General features: G+C 37.9%; 1 protein-coding gene and 1 pseudogene across 1 annotated transcript; both read left to right on the top strand.

Moving 5' to 3' along the window:
* The first annotated feature begins 8491 nt into the window (after positions 1-8491).
* On the top strand, positions 8492-16754 carry LOC103701115 (probable rhamnogalacturonate lyase B). Its single transcript, XM_008783090.4, has 17 exons — positions 8492-8914; positions 9053-9234; positions 9332-9410; positions 9518-9639; positions 10499-10549; positions 10642-10761; positions 10841-10960; positions 11438-11579; positions 11670-11840; positions 13320-13475; positions 14148-14254; positions 14624-14714; positions 14853-14994; positions 15093-15252; positions 15476-15592; positions 16226-16352; positions 16438-16754. Exons 2-17 carry the CDS (start codon positions 9212-9214, stop codon positions 16675-16677), a joined length of 1968 nt encoding a protein of 655 aa, XP_008781312.2. The 5' UTR covers positions 8492-8914; positions 9053-9211; the 3' UTR covers positions 16678-16754.
* A 2284-nt stretch (positions 16755-19038) lies between these two features.
* On the top strand, positions 19039-26351 carry LOC103701117 (annotated as a pseudogene).
* Positions 26352-26507: the final 156 nt, after the last annotated feature.

The raw sequence follows: 26507 nt of genomic DNA on the forward strand, positions 1-26507 counted from the left end.
ACTCTAGAGTGGTATAGAGGCTATCAACAAAGCTCTTACCACACCCACATCTACATGCAATCCAACCTTGAACCCTTGTTGTTTATGTTATGTGCTTGCGTATGCAAGGAAGTCAATCAATTGGCAGGCTGAATTTTCAAAGAAGGGGTTCAAGCCACATGATCTATTACATGGACGGATCTCTATCCTCCAGCCCTTGTTAAGAATGTGAGAGTTGATTTGAGTTCTCGTTTATTCAATAGGATTCTTAATGTTTAGCCTTGTGATGCACTACAAAGAAAAAAAACTATTTCATTCATTTATAGTGTATCTTTTGTAGCTTCTTTTCTGGTTATTTTTATATTTTATTTCATTAAGTAGCATAGCAAATGAATGGTAAATCTAAAATAAACTACATAAACTGCAAGTAGGAAAAAAAAATGATTATATTTTTTTTGTTTTCTGAACAATATGGTGTTACTTGCAAAGTGTCCCACTTGCAAAAGATCCAATGGGATGCCGATACTTATCTTGGTGATGATACCTATCTTCTTATAAGTCATAGATTCTGGATTTGAATTTTAAGTGGCGTCTGTCCAAGGATTCAGCCTATTTAATTTTTACGTAATTGAGAATTCTCTTCAAGTGAAAATTCTGAATTTGAGTTTCAAACTAGTCCAAGTTATTCACATTGAGTGAGACTCTTGGGATGGAACACGCATCTAATTATTTTTTAATTTTATTTTTTTTACTCTAAAATCAAAAACAGTAGGACAATATCCAAGATTTGTTTGATATTGAGCAATTAATGAACTCCCATGCCTACCAACTGTTGGAATATTTTAAAATTCCAATTCTGCCCTTCTTTGCTTTTTGCCTTTTTGTTTAGTGTACTTCCTTTAGTCCCACATTGGAAAGAGATAAAACTTAAAAGGTCTTTATGTAGTATTCAGCCTTTCTAACTTGGTGAAGCAAAGAAAGAAAGTAGCCCACGCGCGCATGAGCCCAATGGAGGTCCAAGCCAAAATTGGCGAATCCGATCCGGAAACGTTTAACCGGGCGCGTTGCGATTATCACGCGCAGGGGGACCCCCCCCCCCCCTGCCTTTCTTTTTGCCGTTTTATTTTTTTGAATTGTTTTGAATAAAACGTCGCGTCTTTAAAACAGCTCTTTGGTTATCTCTTGATAAAACGTCGCGTCTCGTCGCGTCTTTAAAAACATAAAACGATGTGTCTTTTAAATACGCCTCTTCATTTCTTTTTAAACCCTATCAGATCCGATAGAGTTATCTAATCCAACCTATCCTCTCTCTGTTTCTTGTTCCCGAGAAGAGTCTCCCTGTTTTCTTCTCTGTTGTCATTCCAAGAGCGCGGTTCTGGGCTGTTCGACCGTCACTTCATCTGCGAGTGTACGCTTGGAGTGATCCAGTTGTTGTATCCTGGAGGATAGGCCGCCATTACCTGCTACACCGAGATTCAATCTCCGAGGGGCGCGATCTATTCTTAAGGACAGTGAAATCACGCCTCAACTGATAAGTTCTTCCTTCTTTCATCTATTATTTTTCTTACAATCTTAAGAATAGATCGGCATGGATTCTGCTATGATTACTGCTAGATCAATTCCTGATACTTCTAAAATTGAGAGTTTCAATGGTATGTATTTTAAGAGATGGCAAGAACGTGTTTATTCTGCATTGGATATGCTTAATTTTGCTCAGTATTTAAATCAGTCAAAACCGATAGAAGGGTCTGAAGATTTTGACACTAAATTCAAAGAGTGGGAACATGGAAATAAAATCTGTAGACACACAATTCTGAGTACACTGTCCAATGAACTTTTTGATGTCTACTGTTCATACAAAGAAGCTGCAGAAATTTGGGAAAATCTAAATAAAAAATATGTGTTAGAAGATGCTGGAGTACAGAAATATGCTATAGGAAATTTTCTGCACTTTCAAATGTCCGAGGATAGGGATGTGTCATCCCAAATACATGATTTTCATAGATTAGTCACTGATCTTAAAAATGAAGATATAATGCTTCAAGAAGTTTTCCTAGCCGGCTGTTTGATTGAAAAATTACCTGAGTCTTGGAAACATTATAAAAATAGCATGAAGCACAAAAGGAAACATATGAGTCTTGAAGATGTTATTGTTCATATTAGAATAGAAGAACAAAATCGAGTCAGAGACCGAGAACAATTGGCCAAGGAAATGACTTCAAAAGCCAATGTTATAGTCAGCAAACCAGGTGGGTCTCGTTCAAAGTCCAAGAAGCCTTATCTCAAAAATGATAAGAAACCTAAGTTCCAAGGTCCAGGTTTTAAAAGAAAAGGAACTTGTTTTGTTTGTGGAAAACCTGGACATTATGCTAATCAATGCAGGTTTAGAAAAAGGAATGATATATCTGCTAAACCAAATGCTAACTTGGTGGAGACAGATATTATTGCAGCAGTTGTGTTTGAAACCAACATGGTTATGGGAGCAAAGGACTGGGTGGTAGACTCTGGGGCTACCAGACATATTTGTGGAAATAGAAGTGCGTTTACTTCCTACACTCCATTGAATGAAGGCGAGGAACAAGTGTTCATGGGTGATTCGAGACCCTCGCCAGTGGTTGGCAAAGGAAAAGTACTCCTCAAGCTAACATCAGGAAAAGTCCTTTCCCTGAATGATGTGCTGCATGTTCCTAATATCCGTTGGAACTTAGTATCTGTTTCTTTATTAGGAAAGGCTGGAGTTAAAGTGTATTTTGAGTCTGATAAAATTGTAATGACTAAGAACAATGTTTTCATTGGGAAGGGTTATTGTAACCAGGGTTTATTTGTCTTGAATGTAACCGAAACTATGAATGAAAATGCATCATCTTTTGCTTATTTGATTGATTCTGTTGATGTATGGCATGGTAGATTAGGACATGTTAATTTTTCTTATATCAAGAAAATGAAAGACCTAGGCTTGTTAAATAATATTACCTTTGGAAATGTGAATGATAAATGTGAAGTATGTGTAGAATCTAAATCTACTAAAAAGAGTCATAAGTCAATAGAAAGAGAAACTGAATTACTTGGATTAATACATTCTGATTTAGGAGATTTGAAAAACACTCCAACTAGAGGAGGAAAAAGATTTTACATAACTTTTATTGATGATTATTCTAGATACACTAAGGTATATCTACTTAGGACTAAAGATGAAACTTTTGAAAAATTTCAGCAATATGTTACTGAAGTAGAAAATAAATTTAATAAGAAAATTAAAAGAATAAGGACTGATAGAGGAGGAGAATATGAGTATAATCTCTTCAATAAATTTTGTGAAGATAAAGGTATAATCCATGAGATTACCCCACCATATTCTCCTGAATCTAATGGAGTTGCTGAACGTAAAAATAGAACTCTAAAAGAAATGATGAATGCTATGTTAATAAGCTCAGGAGTACCTCTTTATTTGTGGGGGGAAGCTATTCTTTCTGCTTGTCACATTCAAAATAGAATACCTTATAAAAAATCTGGTAAGACACCCTATGAGTTTTGGGAAGGTCATGTACCTAACCTTACATATCTTAAAGTGTGGGGGTGTTTGGCCAAAGTTTTATTACCTGAACCAAAGAAAAGAAAGTTGGGACCTAAAACCTTTGATTGCTTATTTATTGGTTATGCATTAAATAGTGCTGCTTATAGATTCTTGGTATTAAAATGTGAATCTAATATTATGGAACCCAACACTATAGTAGAATCTAAAAATGCTGATTTCTTTGAACATATCTTTCCTATGAAACTAGGTAAAGAAAAAATTGACTCTCAGTCTCATAATAAACAAGAAAAGGAGGCACATGAAAATTATGAAATTGATTTAAGAAGAAGTAAAAGAACTAGAAAAGAGAAAAATTTTGGAAATGATTTTTACACCTTTCTTGTTGATAATGAACCTCAAACTTATAAAGAAGCAATAACTTCAGCTGATGCACCTTTTTGGAAGGAGGCTATTAATAATGAAATAGAGTCTATTATGTCTAATCATACATGGACCTTAGTTGATTTGCCTCCAGGTGCTAAATCAATTGGCTGTAAGTGGATTTTTAAAAGAAAGTTAAAACCAGATAATTCAATTGATAAGTTTAAAGCAAGATTAGTAGCAAAAGGATACTCACAAAGAAAAGATATTGATTATTTTGACACCTTTGCACCAGTTTCTAGAATTTCATCTATTAGAGTACTCATTGCATTAGCATCCATTCATAATTTAGTAATTCACCAAATGGATGTAAAAACTGCATTCTTGAATGGAGAATTAGATGAAGAAATTTACATGGAACAACCTGAAGGTTGTGTTGTTCCTGGTAATGAGCACAAAGTTTGTAAATTAGTAAAATCCTTATATGGATTAAAACAAGCACCTAAACAATGGCATGAAAAATTTGATAAAGTATTGGTATCTAATGGCTTTCTAATTAATGAGGCTGATAAGTGTGTTTATAGTAAGGTTGTTAATAATGTTGTTGTGATCATATGTTTGTATGTTGATGATATGCTTATAATGGGAACTGATTTGAATATAGTTATAGATACTAAGAAATTTTTAGCTTCAAATTTTGATATGAAAGATATGGGTGAAGCTGATGTAATTCTTGGGATTAAAATAACAAGAAGTTCTAATGGACTTATGCTATCACAAGAACACTATATTGAGAAAATTTTAAGAAAATTTGAGCATTATGATAGTAAACCCGTATCTACTCCATATGATGCTAGTATACATTTAAGGAAAAATAAAGATAATGGTATTTTACAAATAGAATATGCTCGCATCATTGGTAGTTTAATGTTTTTAGTTAACTGCACTCGTCCTGATATTGCTTATGCAGTAGGAAGATTAAGTAGGTATACTCATAATCCTAGTAAGGACCATTGGAGTGCTGTTCATAGAGTACTAAGGTACTTGAAAGGAACCATTAATTATGGTTTGTTATATCGTGGATTTCCAGCTGTACTAGAAGGGTATAGTGATGCAAATTGGATCTCTGATTCAGATGAGATAAAATCCACGAGTGGATATATCTTTACTCTTGGTGGGGGTGCAGTATCTTGGAAATCATCCAAGCAAACATGCATCGCTCGGTCTACAATGGAGTCCGAGTTTATTGCCTTAGAAAAGGCAGGTTCTGAAGCTGAATGGCTTAGAAATCTTGTGGGAGATATTCCATTATGGAATAAACCAACACCTTCTGTGTCTATTCTTTGTGATAACCAAGCTGCTATATATCGAGCTAAGAATAAAGTTTATAATGGGAAGAATAGACACATAAGGTTGAGACATAATATTGTAAGGCAGCTGCTTGATGATGGGATTATATCTCTTGAGTTTGTAAAGTCAGAGTTGAATTTGGCCGATCCTTTGACAAAACCACTAGGTAGAAAACTAGTGAGTGAAACATCGAGGGGGATGGGACTAATGCCTATATCAAAGTCAATAACGACAGAAACCCAACATGTGTGATTGGAGATCCCATGAAGCATGTTCATATGGGTAATAACAAGTCGCTAGTTGACTGTGAGTACACTATCATATTTAATTTTGAAAATCCATCCCTATGGTGTAGATAGTGCAAACTGCAGTAGATAAGGATGAGGTAAAGCTCTTAATGGATACCATAGTCCTTTAGGATGGTGTGTCTACCTGCAGTACACACTTGATGGATCCACCTATATGGGTGTGGGAGTGGGGCCGCTTCCTATGAGAATTAGGCAGTTCTCTAAAGCACTCATGAATATCCAGGTAAGGTGCATGGCCTATTTGCACCAACCCGTTTAGAACAAGCCCAGAACTTTAGAGGTCAATGTGGTCTATGGGTCACTGATTTACATGAAGGACTTTTGGTTCATAGAAATTTTTATTTCACCAAAGTTCTGTAAGTCATACTTACTAGTCCTAAAACATGGTTCATAGTCTCAAAGACACCATTTTTGATGCATTAAACTCTCGCGCTCGTTAACTTATTATTGAATTTTAAAATATGTGGGGGATTGTTGGAATATTTTAAAATTCCAATTCTGCCCTTCTTTGCTTTTTGCCTTTTTGTTTAGTGTACTTCCTTTAGTCCCACATTGGAAAGAGATAAAACTTAAAAGGTCTTTATGTAGTATTCAGCCTTTCTAACTTGGTGAAGCAAAGAAAGAAAGTAGCCCACGCGCGCATGAGCCCAATGGAGGTCCAAGCCAAAATTGGCGAATCCGATCCGGAAACGTTTAACCGGGCGCGTTGCGATTATCACGCGCAGGGGGACCCCCCCCCCCGCGGGTGTGGGCTTGAGCCAGGTTTCTTTTTGCCGTTTTATTTTTTTGAATTGTTTTGAATAAAACGTCGCGTCTTTAAAACAGCTCTTTGGTTATCTCTTGATAAAACGTCGCGTCTCGTCGCGTCTTTAAAAACATAAAACGATGTGTCTTTTAAATACGCCTCTTCATTTCTTTTTAAACCCTATCAGATCCGATAGAGTTATCTAATCCAACCTATCCTCTCTCTGTTTCTTGTTCCCGAGAAGAGTCTCCCTGTTTTCTTCTCTGTTGTCATTCCAAGAGCGCGGTTCTGGGCTGTTCGACCGTCACTTCATCTGCGAGTGTACGCTTGGAGTGATCCAGTTGTTGTATCCTGGAGGATAGGCCGCCATTACCTGCTACACCGAGATTCAATCTCCGAGGGGCGCGATCTATTCTTAAGGACAGTGAAATCACGCCTCAACTGATAAGTTCTTCCTTCTTTCATCTATTATTTTTCTTACACCAACTCCAAGGCGTGCTTTCTCTCTGTCACATCAATTCCTCGAATGAAACCCACGTACGAACAACATGGTGGAGATACCTAATTCTTGCCATAACTTTTTTTTTTTAATAAAAAGTTCCAACCACCAGCCTTCTTTTGATTTTGTAAATAATAAAATAAATATAAGTAAGATTTTTTTTTTGTGTCTTTTATGGATTACTGCTCTACATGAGATTACCCTTCGGCGGCCGAAAGCAGAGGATATTCCCTAGAAAGGCCATAGAACCTCTTCTAAATACTGAGCAGCGAAAAAAACAATTATCCTATTCACCTTCCAATATATATATATATATATATAAACTGAAATGCTCTATACTGCTACATTAGCCAAAAATAGTCATCCCCATCAGACAATATATTGTTTGGATTGTGCAAAACTGTAACTTAAGATGGATGGCTGTAGCTAGACCGAGCTCCGACGTGAAACAGTTCATTGGACGAAGTGTATTGGTTTAAAATCTTTTGATTCATAAGTCAGAAAAATACTAAGTAAACAGAGAAAGTTTTCAGCGGTTTTAGCGGCAGCAGTCACAATTAAATTCTTATTTGCGGCAGCAGTCACAATTGAATTCTTATTAAAAATTTTTGTTTCTCTTTGCCTTTTTTATTTTCTTTTGTTTTAATTTTTTCCGTTGGTCTTCGATATTAGGTGCCTTGTTTCCTTTAATCGCACCATTTTTTTTCTGTCACCATCGGTTGGCGGCTTTTTATACATCAGATAATGACTTTTCAATTTCATAATCATTTCCCAAGCAACAGCAAAGATGATTAATAACTCTAATTTAGCATCATAATTTAAGTATTCTCTAAACCACTTAAATTAGTTTGAAATTCCAAAACATTAATAATATTTCTATTTTTAGTATTTGTTTGGAGAACACTCTGCTTAGTATTTTACAAGGTTCTAAGGGATACTGCCTTTGATACAATATTCTACACATATTTAAATCAATTAAACATTATTATATAAAAAAATATTTTTTCTAAGATAATCATAACCATTCAGACTTCCTCATACGAGATCTGCCTACTTTGCCCCTGCCATTACATCTCCCTCGCACATTTCATTGGACCATGCATGGATTTCCAGGATATAAAAAATATTATTTCTTGATAATAAACTGTTTCATATTCATTTAAAATAATTAAAAATATAAAAATATGAGAATAAATAAGAATATATTAGTTAAACTTATTTTAAATAATTTTTATTAATAAAATATCCGACCCGTTAGATGTGAACGTGGGCCAACCACAACCACTATTTTGGTGGGTAGGATGGTCAAACCAAAAACCATCCTCACGGGTCTCTTTCACAAATCCCCCGTCCAATCCCCCGAACTTTGTACGCCCGGTTCGAAGATCCAATTCTTCATACATCCAATTTCTTCTCGCAGCGCAATTACAATTTCACCCTCATAAAACGCACCCGAACCCGGGCTTTAACCAGGTGAACCGTTCAGGTGCAACTTTACTCGTTCCCAGTTAAAATGATCGCCACTTCCAAGTTCCAAGAGGATCTCCAATCCCCATTGAAGTCATCATACTCCCCGGTGTGGCGTTGCACCAGTCATCACTGCCGTCCAGTCTCCATCAGACGTCGCCGCTCCCTTGTAAGCACCCATTCTATGGCCTTCTCCAACCTTTCCCCATTTTGGAACATTACCTCTGACCAGAGGAGATTGCCGGGGAGGAAAGCCTGGCGAGATGGCGAGATGGCGAGGCGGAGGAGCTGGCGATGAAGGCGGTGGTGGAGGAGAGCAGCCACCAGCTTCGGCGGCGGAAGGCGGAAGAGGAGGACGGCGGAGGCGGTGTCGATAGAGAGCGGTTCGACGGGAAGCGGGTGCCGACGTGGCGGGAGCACCTGACGGTGCGCGCCTTCGCGGTGAGCGGACTCCTCGGGGCGATGATATGCATCATCATCATGAAGCTTAATCTCACCACTGGTACCATCCCCTCCCTCAACGTCTCCGCCGGCTTGTTAGGGTTCTTCTTCGCGTGAAGACGTGGGCCAACGTTCTGGAGCTGGCCTGTATTCTTAAGCAACAGCTCACCGCCGGGAGAATACGGCCATCCAGTCCTGCGTCGTCGCCACCTCCGTCGTCTCCTCCAGCGGTAACCTTACCCATTTACCCCGTTTTTAGATTTTTCTAATAATGCAGCCATTTAGGATTTTTGCATGGAAGCCCCTGTCCTATTCGATAATTGCATATGGATCCCTTCTTTCTGATCGTCCTATTCGTAAGGCTGCAGGAAATATAAAAGGAAAAAAATCCGGATGCTTTGTTTCCAAAACAACCGTCTTGGCTTTAAAGATATGGATGCTTAGATTCCAAGCCAAGACATAATAAAACGCACTTGGAGCAAAGATCTGGATCCTGCTACAAAAAGCCCAAGCTAATCTCCAACGCAATGGGACCGATCCAAAAGCTAAGGTGAGACGCATATGGATGATGCTACATACGTCATGAAGTATATCTCTAGCATTATATAAGTGCAATTAAGCTTATGCTTGTTTTCATGCAATCGCAGGAAAGCGTTACGAGGTTGTTGTTCGTGTTCGCAAGCCATGTCGCCCATCGGTGTGAGGCTTGTTGTTCAAGATCGACATGTATGTGCTGACTCTTTGATTTGATTGTCATGCTGTTGAGTTATATATTGGATGTCTAGTTGTTTACCAATGGGTAAAAAGATGGTGCTGATGGAGAATGAATGCAGGTGATCATAGATAATGGCATTCTGCAGTTGACGCTGTCAAATCCTGATGGGATCGTAACGGGAGTTCGATATAATGGTGTTGATAATCTGCTGGAAGTTCTTAATAAAGAAGATAACAGAGGGTAGGTAGCATCATATTGGGATCATAGTTACAATAATCTCCAAGTAGTTTGGATTTATTCATAAAGTAGATGATTCTGAAATTTTGTATACTCTACAGCTCATGAATTTTGAGAATATATAGCATGACTTGTCAGATATAATATTGCATATTGATGCTATAAGCTTTTTTTTTCTTTTTCTTTTTGTTATTTGTGCCACAGGTGCATGTTGGTGTAATATGGAATGTCTTTTACCCCCTTTTTTCTTTTTTTAAAAAAAGATATATGGTTTTATAAAACTGGGTGTTAGGTTGTTTTGATGCAGATCAGATATATACAATTTCAGAATGAAACTGAAAACTTCTTATTTTACTAGGAATTCAACATGATGATTTCTCCCTCCCAATCATCTTTTTTTTTTTATGTTTGAATTTTTCTCCTTTTAGCAGCGAAACACCTACTAAAGTTTTTGATTTAAAAAGAAATTAAAGAAAAAGGTGTAATGGTAATTAAAATAAAAAAAATCAATATCCAGATACAGCCTTATGCATGAACTTATCGTATTAGTTGAACTGCTTCCATAAACTGATTACTTTGCCCAATCTTTTGTGGACTTCTGATGTATTTTGAGCATTTTTATGAATGCCAAGTTTCTTTTCACTTACTGAACGGGCTTTTGAAAATGCTTGGAGCCCGAAAACTCAGCTGCTAACTTCTTGCAGTTTATCGGTCTGGTTCTTGAGTGGGGATAAGATTAGACCAAGTGTCACTTTTGTGAGACAATTTGGATGAACATAGGATAGATATAGATGCTATTTTCTCTTGTAATGATACGACATTTTAAAGTTGTTGCTAAACCTTGTTTCCACGGAGCATTTAGGTATTGGGATCTTGTCTGGAATGATACTGAAACCTCTGGTATATTTGATGTGTGAGTGAATCTCTTCCTTTGCTTTTTTTCTTTACTACCTTTAACCTGAATATAAAATTTTATAATAGTTGATCCTATAAATTGCCTTACAGGATAAAAGGAACAGATTTTAGAATACTATGTCAGAATGAAGAGCAAGTAGAAGTTTCATTCACAAGATCATGGGCTCCGTCCCTCAAAGGCACACTTGTCCCCTTAAACATAGACAAAAGGTGCATCAAGTTCCAATCATCCATTCTCCTCTTGAAATTGGAAAGGTTATGAGATACTAATAGTTACAGAAGTTTGTAGGTTTGTGGTGCTCCGTGGCTGCTCAGGATTCTACACCTATGCAATCTATGAACACCTAGAAGGATGGCCTGACTTCGATATAGGGGAAACCCGGATTGCTTTCAAGCTTAGGAAAGACAAGTAAGTGGACTTCCACTACCCTCCATTAAAGTTTTACATAAATGAAGAATGTTTTAATAAGTTAATACGCAGTTATGTAGATAAGTCATCTGATCCTACCCAATGTGATTTTTAATCTTAGCTGCTTAAATGACCAGCCTAGTGCATGAGGCTCCCCCCATTACAAGGTCTGGGGAGGGTTGAATATATGTAGCCTTAGCCTCCCATGGAAAAAAGGTTATTTTCATGTGTCAAACCTGTGACCTTCAGGTCACAGTGGAACAACCTTACCATTGCAGCAAGCTCATCCTCTTTTAATCTTAGTTGCTTATGTCCCAAATTATGGAAAAAATGGTCATTAACTTAGATTGCCTATAATGGCAATTGATTTTCATTTAACCATCTTAGAAAAAGTACTAAGTTTGCTCATTTACTCTCAGCTCATTTTACTTTATATTTCTATGCGAATATATTTATCCAATTTGTATGCAATTATAGGTTTCACTACATGGCAATATCAGACAATAGGCAGAGAATCATGCCCATGCCTGATGATCGCATGCCTGGAAGATGTCAGCAATTAGCATACCCTGAGGCTGTCCTCCTCATTAATCCAATTAATCCAGACCTCAAAGGAGAGGTAAGCTAAACATGTTAAGAAAACCCTTATTACACGCTTATTATTTCCATTTACATACACGGTACCTGATTTAAGAAAATGTCCATCTAGGTGGATGACAAGTATCAATACTCCTGTGAAGATCAAGACATCAAGGTCCATGGATGGATAAGTTTTGATCCTCCAATTGGCTTTTGGCAGATCACACCCAGTGATGAGTTCCGAGCAGGAGGGCCTGTTAAGCAGAATCTAACCTCTCATGTTGGTCCTACCGCCCTTTCTGTAAGTATCATAATTTTTCTAATTTAGTCTTTTTCTAGCTTCTGCTTCTCTTTCATAATAGAAAGCTTTAGGCATAATGGTCCTGTCAAAAGACCGTATACATTATTGACAGGCCAAAAATCTTGTAATGTCAATATGTTATCATTGTTGGAATTTCTTCATATCATCTTCCTGTATATAGTCTTAATATGTCCTCATGACCTATACATAACTTCCTTTTTTTTTTCTTTCATGCGAAATACGGTGGGAATGCCACCATGAGGGATCAAACCAAAAACCTCTTCCTAATACATTGGTTGAGGAGAGAGGTGCAAACCGACGGACCCAAGTCCCATTGGCGTCATTTATAACTTCTTAAAGTACATTAGATTGTGACACTCCTCCTTAGTGAAGTAAATTATAATATAGATTACAGTATCCTTTTGTTTGCACACAACAAATGAGAAGACATGGAAAAATTAATGTGAACAGAGAAAGAATTCTACTGGTGTTTGTATGTTTGTGGCTATGTATCAAGAAGTGTTACATCACAACTGAGCTGACAATTTATGATCCTGCTACCTGCTTCAATTTACAAAGCATGCTTATGCATTTCATTAGCTTGAGATGCAGAAGTTCAATCTTCCTGTGGCTATTTGATGTTTTCTTTTCTTTTCCCCCTTTACCATCTTTAGGATACTTACTTCGATTACAAATGGAAAGGATACATTACAATTTTAGATTTAGATCCATGTGTTTGTTTACATGATTTTTTGTTTTCTAAAAGCTGTCCCTCACAAAAAAAAAGGACGTAACCACTTTTCAGCTGAAATTGTTGTAGTAGATATTTGTTGATATTGTCTGGAAAGTTCTTGATCTAGAATTTTAGAGTTTGTGATATGCCTGAAATATCACCTCTTCTGTCTAAGAATTCATTTCATCATTTACTATTATAACCTTGTTGATTTAGTTTCTTTGTCTTCAATGTACTTAATCTATATGTGTGGGAATATAGCAAACTGGGCTATAGCATTGCAGTTGTATCCCTCCTTCAAATGGAGGGGGTTTCGTGGTTGAGTCTTGGAAAGTGTTTCCCCAAGGATTTCTTGCAGGCAATTCTCTGGTTGGATTTTCTCTCCCTACACACACACACACAATCACACACACACACACACACACACCCCACCATCGTCAGATGAAAATACAATATCTTGTCAGTTATATTTTTTGCTTCATAGTGTTACACCTGTTATTCCATAATCATGATTCTTATGTGATAGTTGATGACTTAATGCGTAATGCATAATGCATCTTGATGACATATGTCTGTTTCTTGCACATCAATGGCTAGAATACTATATTTATATTAAATTCCATGGAAATTGTTATTGCTCAATAAATACTCTTCCGATACAATGACTTGCAATTTTTTTTTTCCTATGATTTAAACATCTTTATGAATATTTAATATCTATGCATTGTTTGTCTTGCTATATTCAGGTATTTGTCAGTGCTCACTATGCCGGGCAAGATGTTGTGCCTAAATTCAGGAATGGAGAATACTGGAAAAAAGTTTTTGGCCCTGTGTTTATTTACCTTAATTCCGCTTGGGATGAGAGCGATCCAAAAATGCTATGGGAGGATGCAAAAATTCAGGTTATTATGTAATCTTATTAGCATTATTAAAAATGAAGAGCTGTCTTCGAGTGTTTCTGAATTGAGGTCACCCACTACTATCATATTAACTCTGAAGATGCTAACCAATTTGATAAGTCAATTGCTGGTTTTTCTTGCAAACAGGGCTGTGGCCTAGTGGTTACATCATGCATTTGTTTGGAGTATGTTCCATTTTTGAACCTTGAGAGGTGTTTTCAAAATGTTTAAAATAGCTGAATCTTCCATCACTTTATGAAATAAATAGTGTCATTCCAATTTAACTCTTCCAAAAATGGTAATAACAAAAAAAGGATGGACTATCAATGAAAGGTATATGATGGATTCACAATTATATGTATAGACTGACTTTTGTTATTGAAACAAACCATTTTGCATGCCAGGAACTTTCTCTGAGAATTGATGTGCATGGTTTTCTTTGTTATTGCAAATTCTGAAATATTCATGCTAAGAATTCGATATGTCTGCTCAAAATTTGAATTTGAGCAACTGTTTTAAAATTCTTGTACTACTAAGGAATAAAATGAAGCTTTTTTTTTTTTAAGTAAATGCATGAATTCATTATGAATTTACATATGGAAGGTCTTGGTGTCATTAATTGTAGATGCAACTGGATCATGCTTACACTTTCTTGCTTCTATTCTGTATATTCAGATGCAGAGCGAAGTAGAGAGTTGGCCTTATAACTTTCCAGTTTCAGAGGACTTCCAAAAGTGCTTGCAAAGAGGGTCTGTTAGTGGTAAATTACTAGTCCGAGATAGGTAGGTTTCATTCTCCACTTTCATATATTTGCTTAGAAGTTGATTAGCTGTTCTGGTTTGAGCTATATTAAAGAGCATATGAATATAAATCAAGTAAGTCCTGTTTGTTATTTTTTTCTCATACATTTATATAGTTTAAATTATTACTGTGTGGTGAAAAAAAAAATCTTTGCAAAAAAGGATAGGCCACTATGGTAACTATATATTGGTTTACTTTCTTTGTGTATAAAGGAAATATAAAGCCTCTTCTGAACATTTTTTATCATGATTTGCAATTTGCATTACTCTCTAGGATAAGTGGCATAATAATGGGCTTACCAGTTGGTGTGAGATGATTTTCATATAATTAAGTTGGGATACTTTCCTCAGGTATATAGATAGTGATGACATATATGCAAATGATGCTTATGTTGGTTTGGCTTTACCAGGAGAAGCAGGATCATGGCAAAGAGAACTCAAGGTTGACCATGAAAATTTGCATTCTTTTTTTTTATTAGAAGATATGCATAATGATTTTTTTTTTTTTTTACTTTGTGTTTTAGCAAAACACGAGCCATAAAAGAACATCCTAGTATCTTATGTATTATGATTGTATCAGGGATACCAATTTTGGACCAGAGCAGATGCGAATGGGAGTTTCACAATTACAAATGTTCGAACTGGAGATTATAATCTTTATGCATGGGTTCCTGGCTTTATTGGGGATTACAAATATGATGCAACTATAACAATCACCTCAGGTCATTGTACAGTAACCATGTGCTTTGTTATTTTAGTAATCATTTGATTATTTTTATCTGTTATGGAAATCTCATGATTTTTGAACTTCGGTAAACAGGAAATAATATTGATTTGGGTGACCTTGTTTTTGAACCCCCAAGAGATGGTGACACCTTATGGGAAATAGGCATCCCTGACCGTTCTGCTGCTGAATTCTATATTCCAGATCCAAATCCTAACTATGTGAACAGACTCTACATCAGTGATCCAGCTGATAGGTATAAACATTATCTATTCAAAAGTATTGTAGTTTCATTTTCAGAGATCAGCATTGGCATAGGAAGGGCAATATTTTTCGCTTTGACTCTACTCAATACGATTATTCTCAAAAAAGACTGCACTTGATATCATCATGTCCTATTTTAGTGTTGTGCACCTGTCGTATTCTTAATTGGTACTTCATTTTAGTATTAAACAGAATCTCCTGCATTGTTTTTACAGATTTAGGCAATATGGCCTATGGGAGAGATATGCAGATTTATATCCAGACAGTGATCTTGTCTATACAGTTGGTGACAGCGACTATAAGAAAGATTGGTTCTTTGCTCAGGTTACCAGGTAAAGTTTCCTCAACATTAATTTGTGCTATTTTCAGCCTCTCTCTCTCTGATTCAGTTTAACAATTTTGAACAAACTTTCAGGTTCAGTGGTGCTGATTACATCTTTTTCTACACCCTAATTTCTTCATTTGGCTTGTTTGATCTTAATTACTAAAGCTTGTTCTTTATACTCTTCTTCCTTGTAACTACTTTTATGGTTGCAATAGACTTCAAATTTGTAAATACTTGGCGATTTTAAATTTCAAGCTTTAGAATGGTGTTGATTTTGATTCCAAGTTTAGTATTTTCATGGTTAATCATTTGTGACTAACGATGTGTGGACAAGCAAAGTTGGAACAAAACCTTCTTCTGACATCTTTGGACAATTTTATTATAGATTTATTTGTTTTGGTGTTTGATATGTTGCCTTCACGTATTTAGAAATGCATATAAAAATATCACAACATTAGTACCAAGTTGGACAAGTTCTAAAATCCTTTCGACCCTTTATCATTGGTCTTCCTCATGTCTGCTTCTATAAAGTTCGAAGTAACTATGAATTTGACTCATTATCAAGTGATAAGTTCTTTTCAATGTACATCTTTACGCCAACATTGAATGAAATTGATTTGTAATTACTCTTACCTTTCAGGAAGACTGATCAGAACTCGTATCAGCCAACCACATGGCAGATTAAGTTTCATCTTGACAGTGTTGATCAATCTGGAAGTTACAAGCTTCGAGTGGCACTTGCATCTGTTACACTTTCTGAACTACAAGTATGCTCATAAAGCTTTCTTTCTCAAATTTTCGACATGATAATTATATTGTGATGAACTAACTTAATCTCTATCTTTTTCTTAGGTTCGTTTCAACGACTCGAAAGCAAATCCTGCTCACTTTGCAACAGGGCTGATTGGTAGGGACAATGCAATTGCGAGACATGGAATCCATGGATTATATTGGTTGTATAATATCGATGTACGAAGTACTTGGCTTGTTCAAGGTGATAACACCATATTTCTCACACAGCCTAGGAGCCAGGGTCCTTTCCAGGGAATTATGTACGACTACATCCGCATGGAAGGACCTTCGGACTCTTAAATAGAAAGAACTGATCTTCTTATTTGTAGCATCGGACAATTGCTAATATGGTATTCATGCTATGAAGGATCGTGAAATCCGACTACCGCACCGGAAATGTCACTTCTTCTCAGCCATCATTTAGCAATCAATATAAAATTCTATAATGATATCAAATTGTTTAATGGAGCTGGAACAGATGTGGCTTAATCAAAAACTTCCACGAACATTTTGAAGTTGAATCTCTGTGTCCTTCTCATGTCCAGCTTCCATAGCTGGATTTGTTTCTGCTAAAAGTCCAAGCATAGCATTTGCATTAACCTTGAACAGGAACATTTTATGCTAATTACCTGAGTTAAGTTTTTTTCTCTCTCTCTGTTTTCCTGTTTCTTTTTTTGAGGTGGACAACAGGTGCCAAGCCACCTAATACCTGAGCTGTATCTTCAATTACGAGGTACTCCAATTAAGAGACTGTTATCTTTATCTTCACTCAAATGGGACGATAGCTTTCCATCCACCACCCACATATGTATGTATATGTATATCTATATATGTATCCATACATATGTACATATATGTATGTATATATGTATCTATACATACATTGATATATGAGATGTACTTCCAACTATGTCTGCAAAACATCTAGAAGAAACGGACTAGATTTGATCAAATCTTTTTCGAAAATTAGATCAGAAGCACATATCTAGCCTTCAATCCGCAGAAATGAGCCAAACCTGACCTATGATGGCATCCAACCCAACATAAGAATCAAGAAATTTAAACCCATGATAGCAGCTCTAGCTTGTTGCTCATCATAAACGCTTTTCTCCTTGCCATGTCGTAAGCGTTACTTTCCATCGATCAACCTGAGAAATTTCTCTACATCCTATAGAAAGGAGAGTATTTTGTTCATGGATGTCCCTATCTGTCATTGTTGCTTTAGATTTGGTTTCGAGACGGCTGCCGGCTTGAGTCAATACATGCAACGAGCCGTTTCTCAAAATACAGAATGAACTCTTGGCCTTGGCTATGATGAAAGGATACCGTCCGGAAACAATGGACCGAGAAAAGCAAATAGGATACTAACAAAGAGAAATCTGTGGGCTGGGGGGGACTTGTTTCCTTTGCAGTTGGCATAGCATAAAGATCACTGTGGCATATTTGGTTGTTGCTGTATATGATAATTGTGAAGAATTCTATTATAAATGAGAGCAACCAATGGTGGCGTTTTATTTCGAAATTGGAAGAGGGTGCCTACAAATTATTTACCCAACCTTGTACCAGGTGACATGCTGAGGTACAAGTTGTTGCTATGTTGCTCCACTAGTCAAATTCGTTGGGCTATATTTTCTGCAGATATAGGAATTTGTCGGATGTTGGTCGAGTTTTATAGGTAACTTGTGGCCCATGTTGTGTGGGAAAGTCGAGTGATGCGCAAGAGTTCGGAAAGGGAGCATTATGATAGCACTATTACCTCACAAGCTTACCTATTGAAGGTGATCTCTTGGGGAATCAGCAACCTGTTGATCTCTTTATCTACTTCTTTTCTTTTTCATTCGAATCCTCCTAATAGCTCAGTAGTAATACTTGTGTGGAGGGTTGTGGCTTTGTCATTGGAGGCGACACACATCTCCAATGAAAGAAAGATTTATAGTTTTGAGACATATCTCCTAAGCGCTCGTGACATCACTTATAAATTTAACCAAGTGCCTTAAAAATTAGATCAGGGTTACATCTTTCGCACGAAAAAAAGATTCGTCTTTTTTCATGTGAATTCAATATTGGATCATCTTCTATATAGATCTCAAAGCACTCTGAACTCTTTCATCCATTTATCTGCATATATTTCAAAACAACTAATGGATGATTCAACACGCATCTATCTGTATATACTTCAAAGCAACCAATGAATGATTCAGCGGGTTGAAAAAAAATGAGTCCTTTTCTGCAAAAAATACATCCCCAATCCTTCATGATTTGGCAAATTATCACACCATTAATAACCATTATCTCAATTTATGAGGCACGAAATCCTGTCCATCCCTTTCTTAATAAATACAGTTTTTATATTTTTGTATGGCTAAATGAAAAATTACATAAACAAAAGCAAAAAAAAGGCATATGTGTGAAATATAAAAAGAAACATGGTTTTGATAAAGATATGATTAAATTCATTTATCTGTCCTCATTACAGGATAATCCTTGCCATTTTTAAATAATTCCCGTGTGGTCGTAGACTCTGGACGGTGGCCAACGCGCAACGGAACGAATAAATCGCTGCGTGTAACGCCCGTGAAAAGCCGCCACGTATACCCAACGGTGGGGCCCAGACCGCATAGCGAACCGCACCTCGTTTCTCGTAAACAAAAGAACCCCTCCCACGTCCTCTCGAGCGCGCAACTCGCGAGCCCTCCTCGTCCTCATCCCATCCCAGATCGAGAAAGAGAGTCCAGCTTCGCGCTTCTCTTCCCATGGATCCCTACGAGGTATCATCTTTTCCCCAACAATCCAAGATTTTCGATTTCTCGATAGGATTCTTGATGTTCTCGCTTTTTTTTCCCCTTGACTTAATCACTGGTTTGATTTTTCCGCCCTCAAAGATCGTTTCTTTTTCATCTCTTTTTGTCATGATCTTTTGATGGGTCGAGGTTTCGATTCGATCTTCCTGTTTACGGGTTGCAATCGCATTAGGTACGTCCTCTCGAGCGCGCAACGCGCGAGCCCTCCTCGTTCTTATCCCATCCCAGATCGAGAAAGAAAGTCCAGCTTCGCGCTTCTCTTCCCATGGATCCCTGCGAGGTAACATCTTTTCCCCAACAATCCAAGATTTTCGATTTCTCGATAGGATTCTTGATGTTCTCGCATTTTTTTCCCCCTTGACTTAATCACTGGTTTGATTTTTTCGCCCTCAAAGATCGTTTCTTTTTCATCTCTTTTTGTCATGATCTTTTGATGGGTTGAGGTTTTGATTCGATCTTTCTGTTTACGGGTTGCAATCGCATTAGGTTCGATTGTTACCGAGTGGCGATTCTTTGCTGAGCTAATGCGACTCACCATTATATACTTCTCTAATTTGGGTTTGTATTTGATGCAGCACCGCCCCTCGAGTACCCACAACGCCCCCTTTTTGACCACCAACTCCGTTTGGAACAACAATTCCTCACTTACGGTCGGATCGCGAGGTAACATTTGATCTATCTTTGATTCACGAGGTTTTCTTGTAATCTTTGCTTCATGATTTCTAATGGATGTGAAATCGCTCGGTTCTATTATCAATTGATTCTTATATATTTTTTGTATTGCATGAATCAATGAGTTAGTGGTGTGAATCGTTTTGTTTATTGGGTAGTTTTTTTGTGATATCTTTAAGCAGTAAGCTATTTGCGGTTATTTTGTGACAATTTTGCTTTTGGTATGAAGATTGGGCTAGCTATTGTGTTAATGATGCATGGCTTGTCTTTTGGATATTTTTAGGTGTTTGCATTGGAGAGGCTGTCGAGGGACTTGGGGAAATGACAGATTTTAGGTCCTTTATTTGTCAGTGCTTTGTTGTGTGATTATGGTTTTGAAAGTTTTAGGTGGCCCCGAGCACTATATAGTCCAAACCACTGTATGTGGGTTCAAAATTTCTTCTTCCTTGCTTTAATGTATGATAATTGTCGTTTATTAAAAAAATATATCAGGATCGGCGGAACCGTCCCAAACCGGATGGTTCCGGTCGTATCGAGCTATCCCGGCAGCAGATCAAAACGGTTCCAACAATGAAAACGAAACCGGTTTCCGGAGGGGAGAAGGAGAAAGAAAAAGAGGAAAAGAGAGAGCGAGCGGAGAAGGAAGGGTGAGGAAGAGAGAGGGAGGCCGGCGGAGGGCCGACAGAGGGCCAGCGCACCCGGCCTCCGTTGGCCCTCCGTCGGCTTCTGTCACCCTCCTCTCTCTCCTTTCCTCTCTCTGCCTTCTCTCTCTCTTTTTCTCTCTCCCGTTCGCCCTCTCTCCCGCCTCTTCTATTATATTGGTACAGGCCGGGCACGACATGATGCGGGCCCGTACCGACCCGTGCCGTCGGGCAACCTATCTGGTGCCTAGTACCGGCACAGCCGACTATGAAATAGATCCTTCTCAAAGTAGGAAAATTCAAGAAATTGATTGGTTATCAGCATCAGAAGCAACTGCTTTTAAGGTAAGCTTCCCTGTTATTCTAGGCTTTATAGTACAGTTTGATACTGGGATATTTTTTGCAGCGAAGGTAGTATCTTCAGGTATTAAGGCAAAGTTATAGTATTTCAGAAGTTTTGCACCTTATGAGTAAGACCCTGCGCTTAGCACGTATCTTACTGGTAAAAAGGAAAGAATACATCCAGGAAACACATCAACATGGGGCAGGACCTTAGCCGGGTACCAGAGCGGAGGGTACCAATCTGGAGATAGGAATAGATGGGTTTTGAAAGTGACCAGAGTTATTTGGAGCGGTTTTTTTCTTTTTTTTGATGAAAGGATGTTAGGCCCATTAGAAATTCATGCTTGTAATGTTTTATGGACTATTGCATTGATTGTTGCAAACACCTATACCAAAATTTAAGAGAATCATATTGAGATCTTTACACAAGAAAATAAACTGATTGTTAGTTGAGCTATAGATTCACTGATTGGTACAAGGATACAGATAGCACAGCAGCAGAGGCATCAGAAAGATTGGATAATAAATTGCCTGTATCTGAGTTGATATCGTAGATTCCTGGTATGCAGAATCATGATTGAGAGATTACCAATGCAGCTGATGCACGTTCAATAACAGAAACTAAAGTAACTATAAATTTATGGTGTTGATAGTTCTTTATCTTTCTTCATGGAGAGACTATAGAGAATGGTTATTCCTGTAACCGAAACCATAACCATCAGCCTTATCTCAACTATTTAATTTGGCTTAATGGATTCTCATTTCCTAAGACTGGTTATTCCTGATTTGAAAATTCTGGATCTGCTTTATCAAAATAAGGTATAGACCTAATATGCCTATGATAGTGATCAAGAACACATAATTTTCTAATCCGTTTTCATTGGACAGGGCGTATTCTTCTTGAGGATTATCATGTTATAAAAGCTTGCTCAATTTGATAGGGAACGCATCCCTGAGTGGGTTGTGCATGCTAGGGGAGCTAGTGCTAAGGGCTTCTTTGAGGTCACTCATGATCTTTCTCACGTCACCTGTGCTGATTTCCTTCGGGCCCCAGGGGTTCAGACCCCCATCACTGTTCGCTTCTCAACCGTTATTCATGAGTGTGGAAGCCCTGAAACCTTGAGAGACCCACGTGGTTTTGCTGTCAAGTTCTACACTAGAGAGGTAAGTGGGCTGTTCTACTCATTTGCAGGTTGTGGTTTATCCTTCTGAGTTGTAATTTTGTTGTGGAATGTTTTGTTTTGGTTCAGAGTTTCCTTCCCCTATTTGTTTTAATTTGTGAAAGGTATGATTGTTTTGTGTTTATTGTCGTCCTATTATCTTCCATGGTGCACTGTTATTTATGCCATTAATATGCTGTGGAATTAAATTTTCATTTCAGTAGTGTACAATTTCTATATGATCTTGGAGTGGGTTACTGGTTCTGTATTATTTCATTTCTCTTCCATTTGTTTGGTTAGTTAATGACATGTAGGATCTTGTTACCTGTGCGAGGATAAAACTTGGAATATGCAAGCATTCTTAAGTAGCAGCAATGTTATTCAAGGTGACTATCTGATCGATACCTTCTGGTAAAATAAATATACTTACCATGATTCGAGATTTATTGAAGAACCCATCATATAAGTTTGTGCTCTGTTTGCTACTTAGTTCTGAACTTGGTTTTATACTGGTGAAAATGCCGCCACCTGTTCATGAAAAGCTATCTTCGTGAATTTTTTGTATGTGTATGTGAATATAACAATGGAGTGAAGGTACGAGATTCTGTTTATTGTACTGATTTCAGTATTGTAAATTCAACTTATACTTCTATCAAGCTATCTACATGAATGATCAAAAAGTCAATAAAATAATTGTTTTTTCACATGATCAAATTCACTATTATGACTGTTGTCATATTTGTTTATTGGCTTCAGGGTAATTTCGATCTTGTTGGAAATAATTTCCCGGTGTTTTTCATTTGTGATGGAATAAAATTTCCCGATATGGTTCATTCTCTCAAACCGAACCCAAAGTCCCACATACAGGAGAACTAGAGGATCCTAGATTTCTTCTCGCACCACCCAGAGAGTTTGCACATGCTTTCCTTTCTCTTTGATGATGCTGGTATTCCGCTAGACTACAGGCACATGGAAGGTTTTGGTGTGAACACTTATACTCTTATCAATAAGGATGGAAAAGCTCATTATGTCAAGTTCCACTGGAAACCAACATGTGGTGTGAAGTGCTTGTTGGATGATGAGGCTGCCTGTTGGGGGTAGTAACCACAGCCATGCCACCAAGGATCTGTATGATTCTATCGCTGTTGGAAATTGTCCATAGTGGAAGCTTTTCATCCAGACCATTGATCCTGATTCCTGACCCTGAAGATGAATTTGATTTTGACCCACTTGATGTCACCAAGCTCTGTCCAGAAGACGTTCATCTCCAGCCTGTTGGGTGAATGGTCTTGAACAAAAATATTGATAACTTCTTTGCAGAAGATGAACAGCCCGCATTCTGTCCGGCAATTGTGGTGCCTGGAATCCATTACTCAGATGATAAAATAATCCAGACTAGAATTTTCTCCTATGCTGATACTTAGAGGCACCGTCTGGGCCAAACTATTTGATGCTTCCAGTGAATGCCCCCAAATGTGCTTATCACAACAATCACCATGATGACTTTATGAACTTCATGCACAGGGATAAGGAGGTACTAAAATCACCTTTTCTACTCTCTGTTTAGGTGATTCTTTTTTCTTCCTTTTTTCTTTGTTTTTGTTTGTTTATTTTTTTGGGCGGTAAGGGAAGGGGGGCTGCGGTCAGAGCTCACTTTGTAATATGATGTTTTTCAGGTGAATTATTTCCCTTCAAGATACGATCATGTTCAACATGCTGAGAGGTGTGGGAAAAATTAATGCGCACGCGGTGCCTCGGGCTGCGTGCTCGTCTGCCAGCGGGCGCTTGGGATTTACGTGGGCGCGCACCAGCAGGCTGGCGCATGTTGTTGGCGGCATCTGCGGGAGCTAGCCAACTGCGTCCGCTGACAGCGGACGCGTGCCTGCGTCCGCTGGTCGCAAAATTACCGCAGATCCGTCCGCGGAAGGCGCGGACGCGTCCGCAAAAAGACTGATATGCTCCTGCACTAAAATCCTATAAATACCTCCTATTTCATCCTATTCGGTACAAGAAAAAATACTGAAAAAATTCTGGAGAAAAGTTCTTCCTCCTCTTAGCCACTTCTGATTTTTATTTTTGCAATTTTGTTCAGCAAAGTTTATTTTATTTTTTTTTATTTTGTTTCGCTGGATCTGCAAGTCCGATCGTGTTCGATTTGGCTTCTTCCGAGACGTACCAAAGAAGAAGTTTAAGGTCGTCGTATCTCTGAGGAGGATTGTCGGGAGATCCGTACGTGGGGGCAAACACTTATTTGGGACAGCATGTACACGCTTCGACCTGCCTTCAATCGGACTATTTCCTCCTACTTTTATGTTAAATTTAATATTAGTAGATCTGTAGGATTTGCAATTTTGTGATTTAAATTTATTAAATGAATAGATTTATTTTGTGCTAGAATAGATTTCTTTTGTACTATAATAGATTTATTTTGATGCCGAATAATATACATATATATATTATTCCTTTTAAGATTTTCTATTAATTGCAATTATTAGATTTATTTACTTATTTAGGTGATATCTTGCTAACAATCCAAAGAAGTGTTTGCCCCCATGTACGGGTCTCCCGGCAATCCTCCTCAGAGAAATGACGATCCTAAACTTTTTCTTCGGTACGTCTCGGAAGAAGCCAAATCGAACCTGACCAAAATTGCAAAAATAAAAATCAGAAGTGGCTAAGAGGAGGAAGAACTTTTCTATATAATTTTTTTAGTATTTTTTCCTATTTTTTCATGTTCCGAGTAGGATGAAATAGGAGGTATTTATAGAGTTTTAGAGCAGGGGCATATCAGTCTTTTTACGGACGCGTTCGTGCCTTTCGCGGATGTGTCCGCGGTAATTTTGCGGCCAGCGGACGCTGGCACGCGTCCGCTGACAGCGGACACGGTTGGCCAGCGCCCGCGGATGCTGGCGCGCGTGGCGTCCGCTGGCAGACGCGCATGCGGCCCAAGGCGCCGCATTAATTTTTTCCACAAGAGGTTTCTGATACCACCTCGTGTTCCTACAGGAAAATGTGAGAAGGTGAGTTCTCGGTGCCAAATCTACCTTTACCTAATGGTTTTGTGATTCATATTGCTTCTTTGCTCTGTATTTTTCATACAAGCTTTATGAATGTCTGGCCTAACTCTCTTTACACCAATCTACTTAAACTAAAGTTAAAACTGTTCTGCTGGAATCATCAACAACCTACGTGAGTAGTTGCTACAAGCTCAGGTTTCTCACTCACTACAAACTCAGGTTTCTCCAAGGACCAAGAAAACTTACTACACAGCATGTTTTAATCTCATCCAAATATTGTTATATTAAGCATCAAAAAAGTGGAATAATAATCCCATTTATTTCATGCCAAAACCCAATACTTTTGTGGGAACACTTCTGTAGGGGTTGACTAGAGGGAAAAGTATCTTATATGATGTCTCTTGTTTCAACTATTTAACCATAGATAGTATATTCCAATTTGCACTATCATGCTATGTCATTAGAGACCTATGATGTTTTCTTCTGGTGAATGTAGTGTATAATTGATAAAGAGAACAATTTCAATCAACCTGGAGAAAGATACGGGTCCTCTGATTCAGCCAGGTCTGTTCTCTAAATGTTTTCTTGATGTATGCATAACAAACTTCACTAAATTTTTCCCGTCTACTGTCTGATTTTTCAGGCAAGAACATTTTGTCCACCGGTGGGTTGAGGCATTGTCTGACCCCCGGGTCACTCATGAAATGTGCAGCGTATGGATCTCGTACTCGTCTCAGGTTAGAATTCTTAATCTTTTCATGCATATGCTACACCTTTATACTAGATCATCACAGATTTGTTATCATTCTCTTGCTTGTGGAATTTTAGGAGTGGATGGGTGGGGAGATCTGCCTACAAAGAACTTCTGGAAATCTATTTTATACAAGACTTTCTCTACATGCATTTATCTTGATTTTTCTATGGGTTGCAGTGCGACAAGTCTCTCGGTCAGAAGCTCGCAACTCGGCTCAATGTAAGGCCAGGCATGTAAATTGATGCATAGCGTTGAAGCAATGGGCTCCATGCGGTTGTTGCACAGAGAGAGAGGAATATCCTTTGCATCTAAGGAGCAAATCATGGTCGTCTCAGAATTAGATGGAACACTTTAGTCTGGATACCAGGTGTGTTATGGATGTAATAATGTAATAAAATGCATATAATATGCAGGCATGTGACTTTAAACGATAAGCTTACCTTATGTAATTTGTATGATCACTGCACTTGCTGATAACCAGTTGACTTTTCATTGTTTTCGGATGTCCTCTCCATTCTGATTTGGTTGCCTCTACTTCAGATGGAATTGGAAATAAAATGGGAAAAATCTTTGGTGATGCTTCGTTATCCTGTGCCTCTGGTTTGAAGCTTTTTGGCTAGCAATCTCCATCATCACTTTTCTTGCTTTTCTCGCATCCCTTCCCAATTTCCACCCAGTGGATTCGCTTTGCCTGCCATGATCTCTAAGTCTGCAAGTTGTTTGGTTTTATCCTTTTTCCATGC

This window comes from Phoenix dactylifera, chromosome 17, assembly GCF_009389715.1.
Source record: "Phoenix dactylifera cultivar Barhee BC4 chromosome 17, palm_55x_up_171113_PBpolish2nd_filt_p, whole genome shotgun sequence".
Lineage (NCBI taxonomy): Eukaryota > Viridiplantae > Streptophyta > Magnoliopsida > Arecales > Arecaceae > Phoenix > Phoenix dactylifera.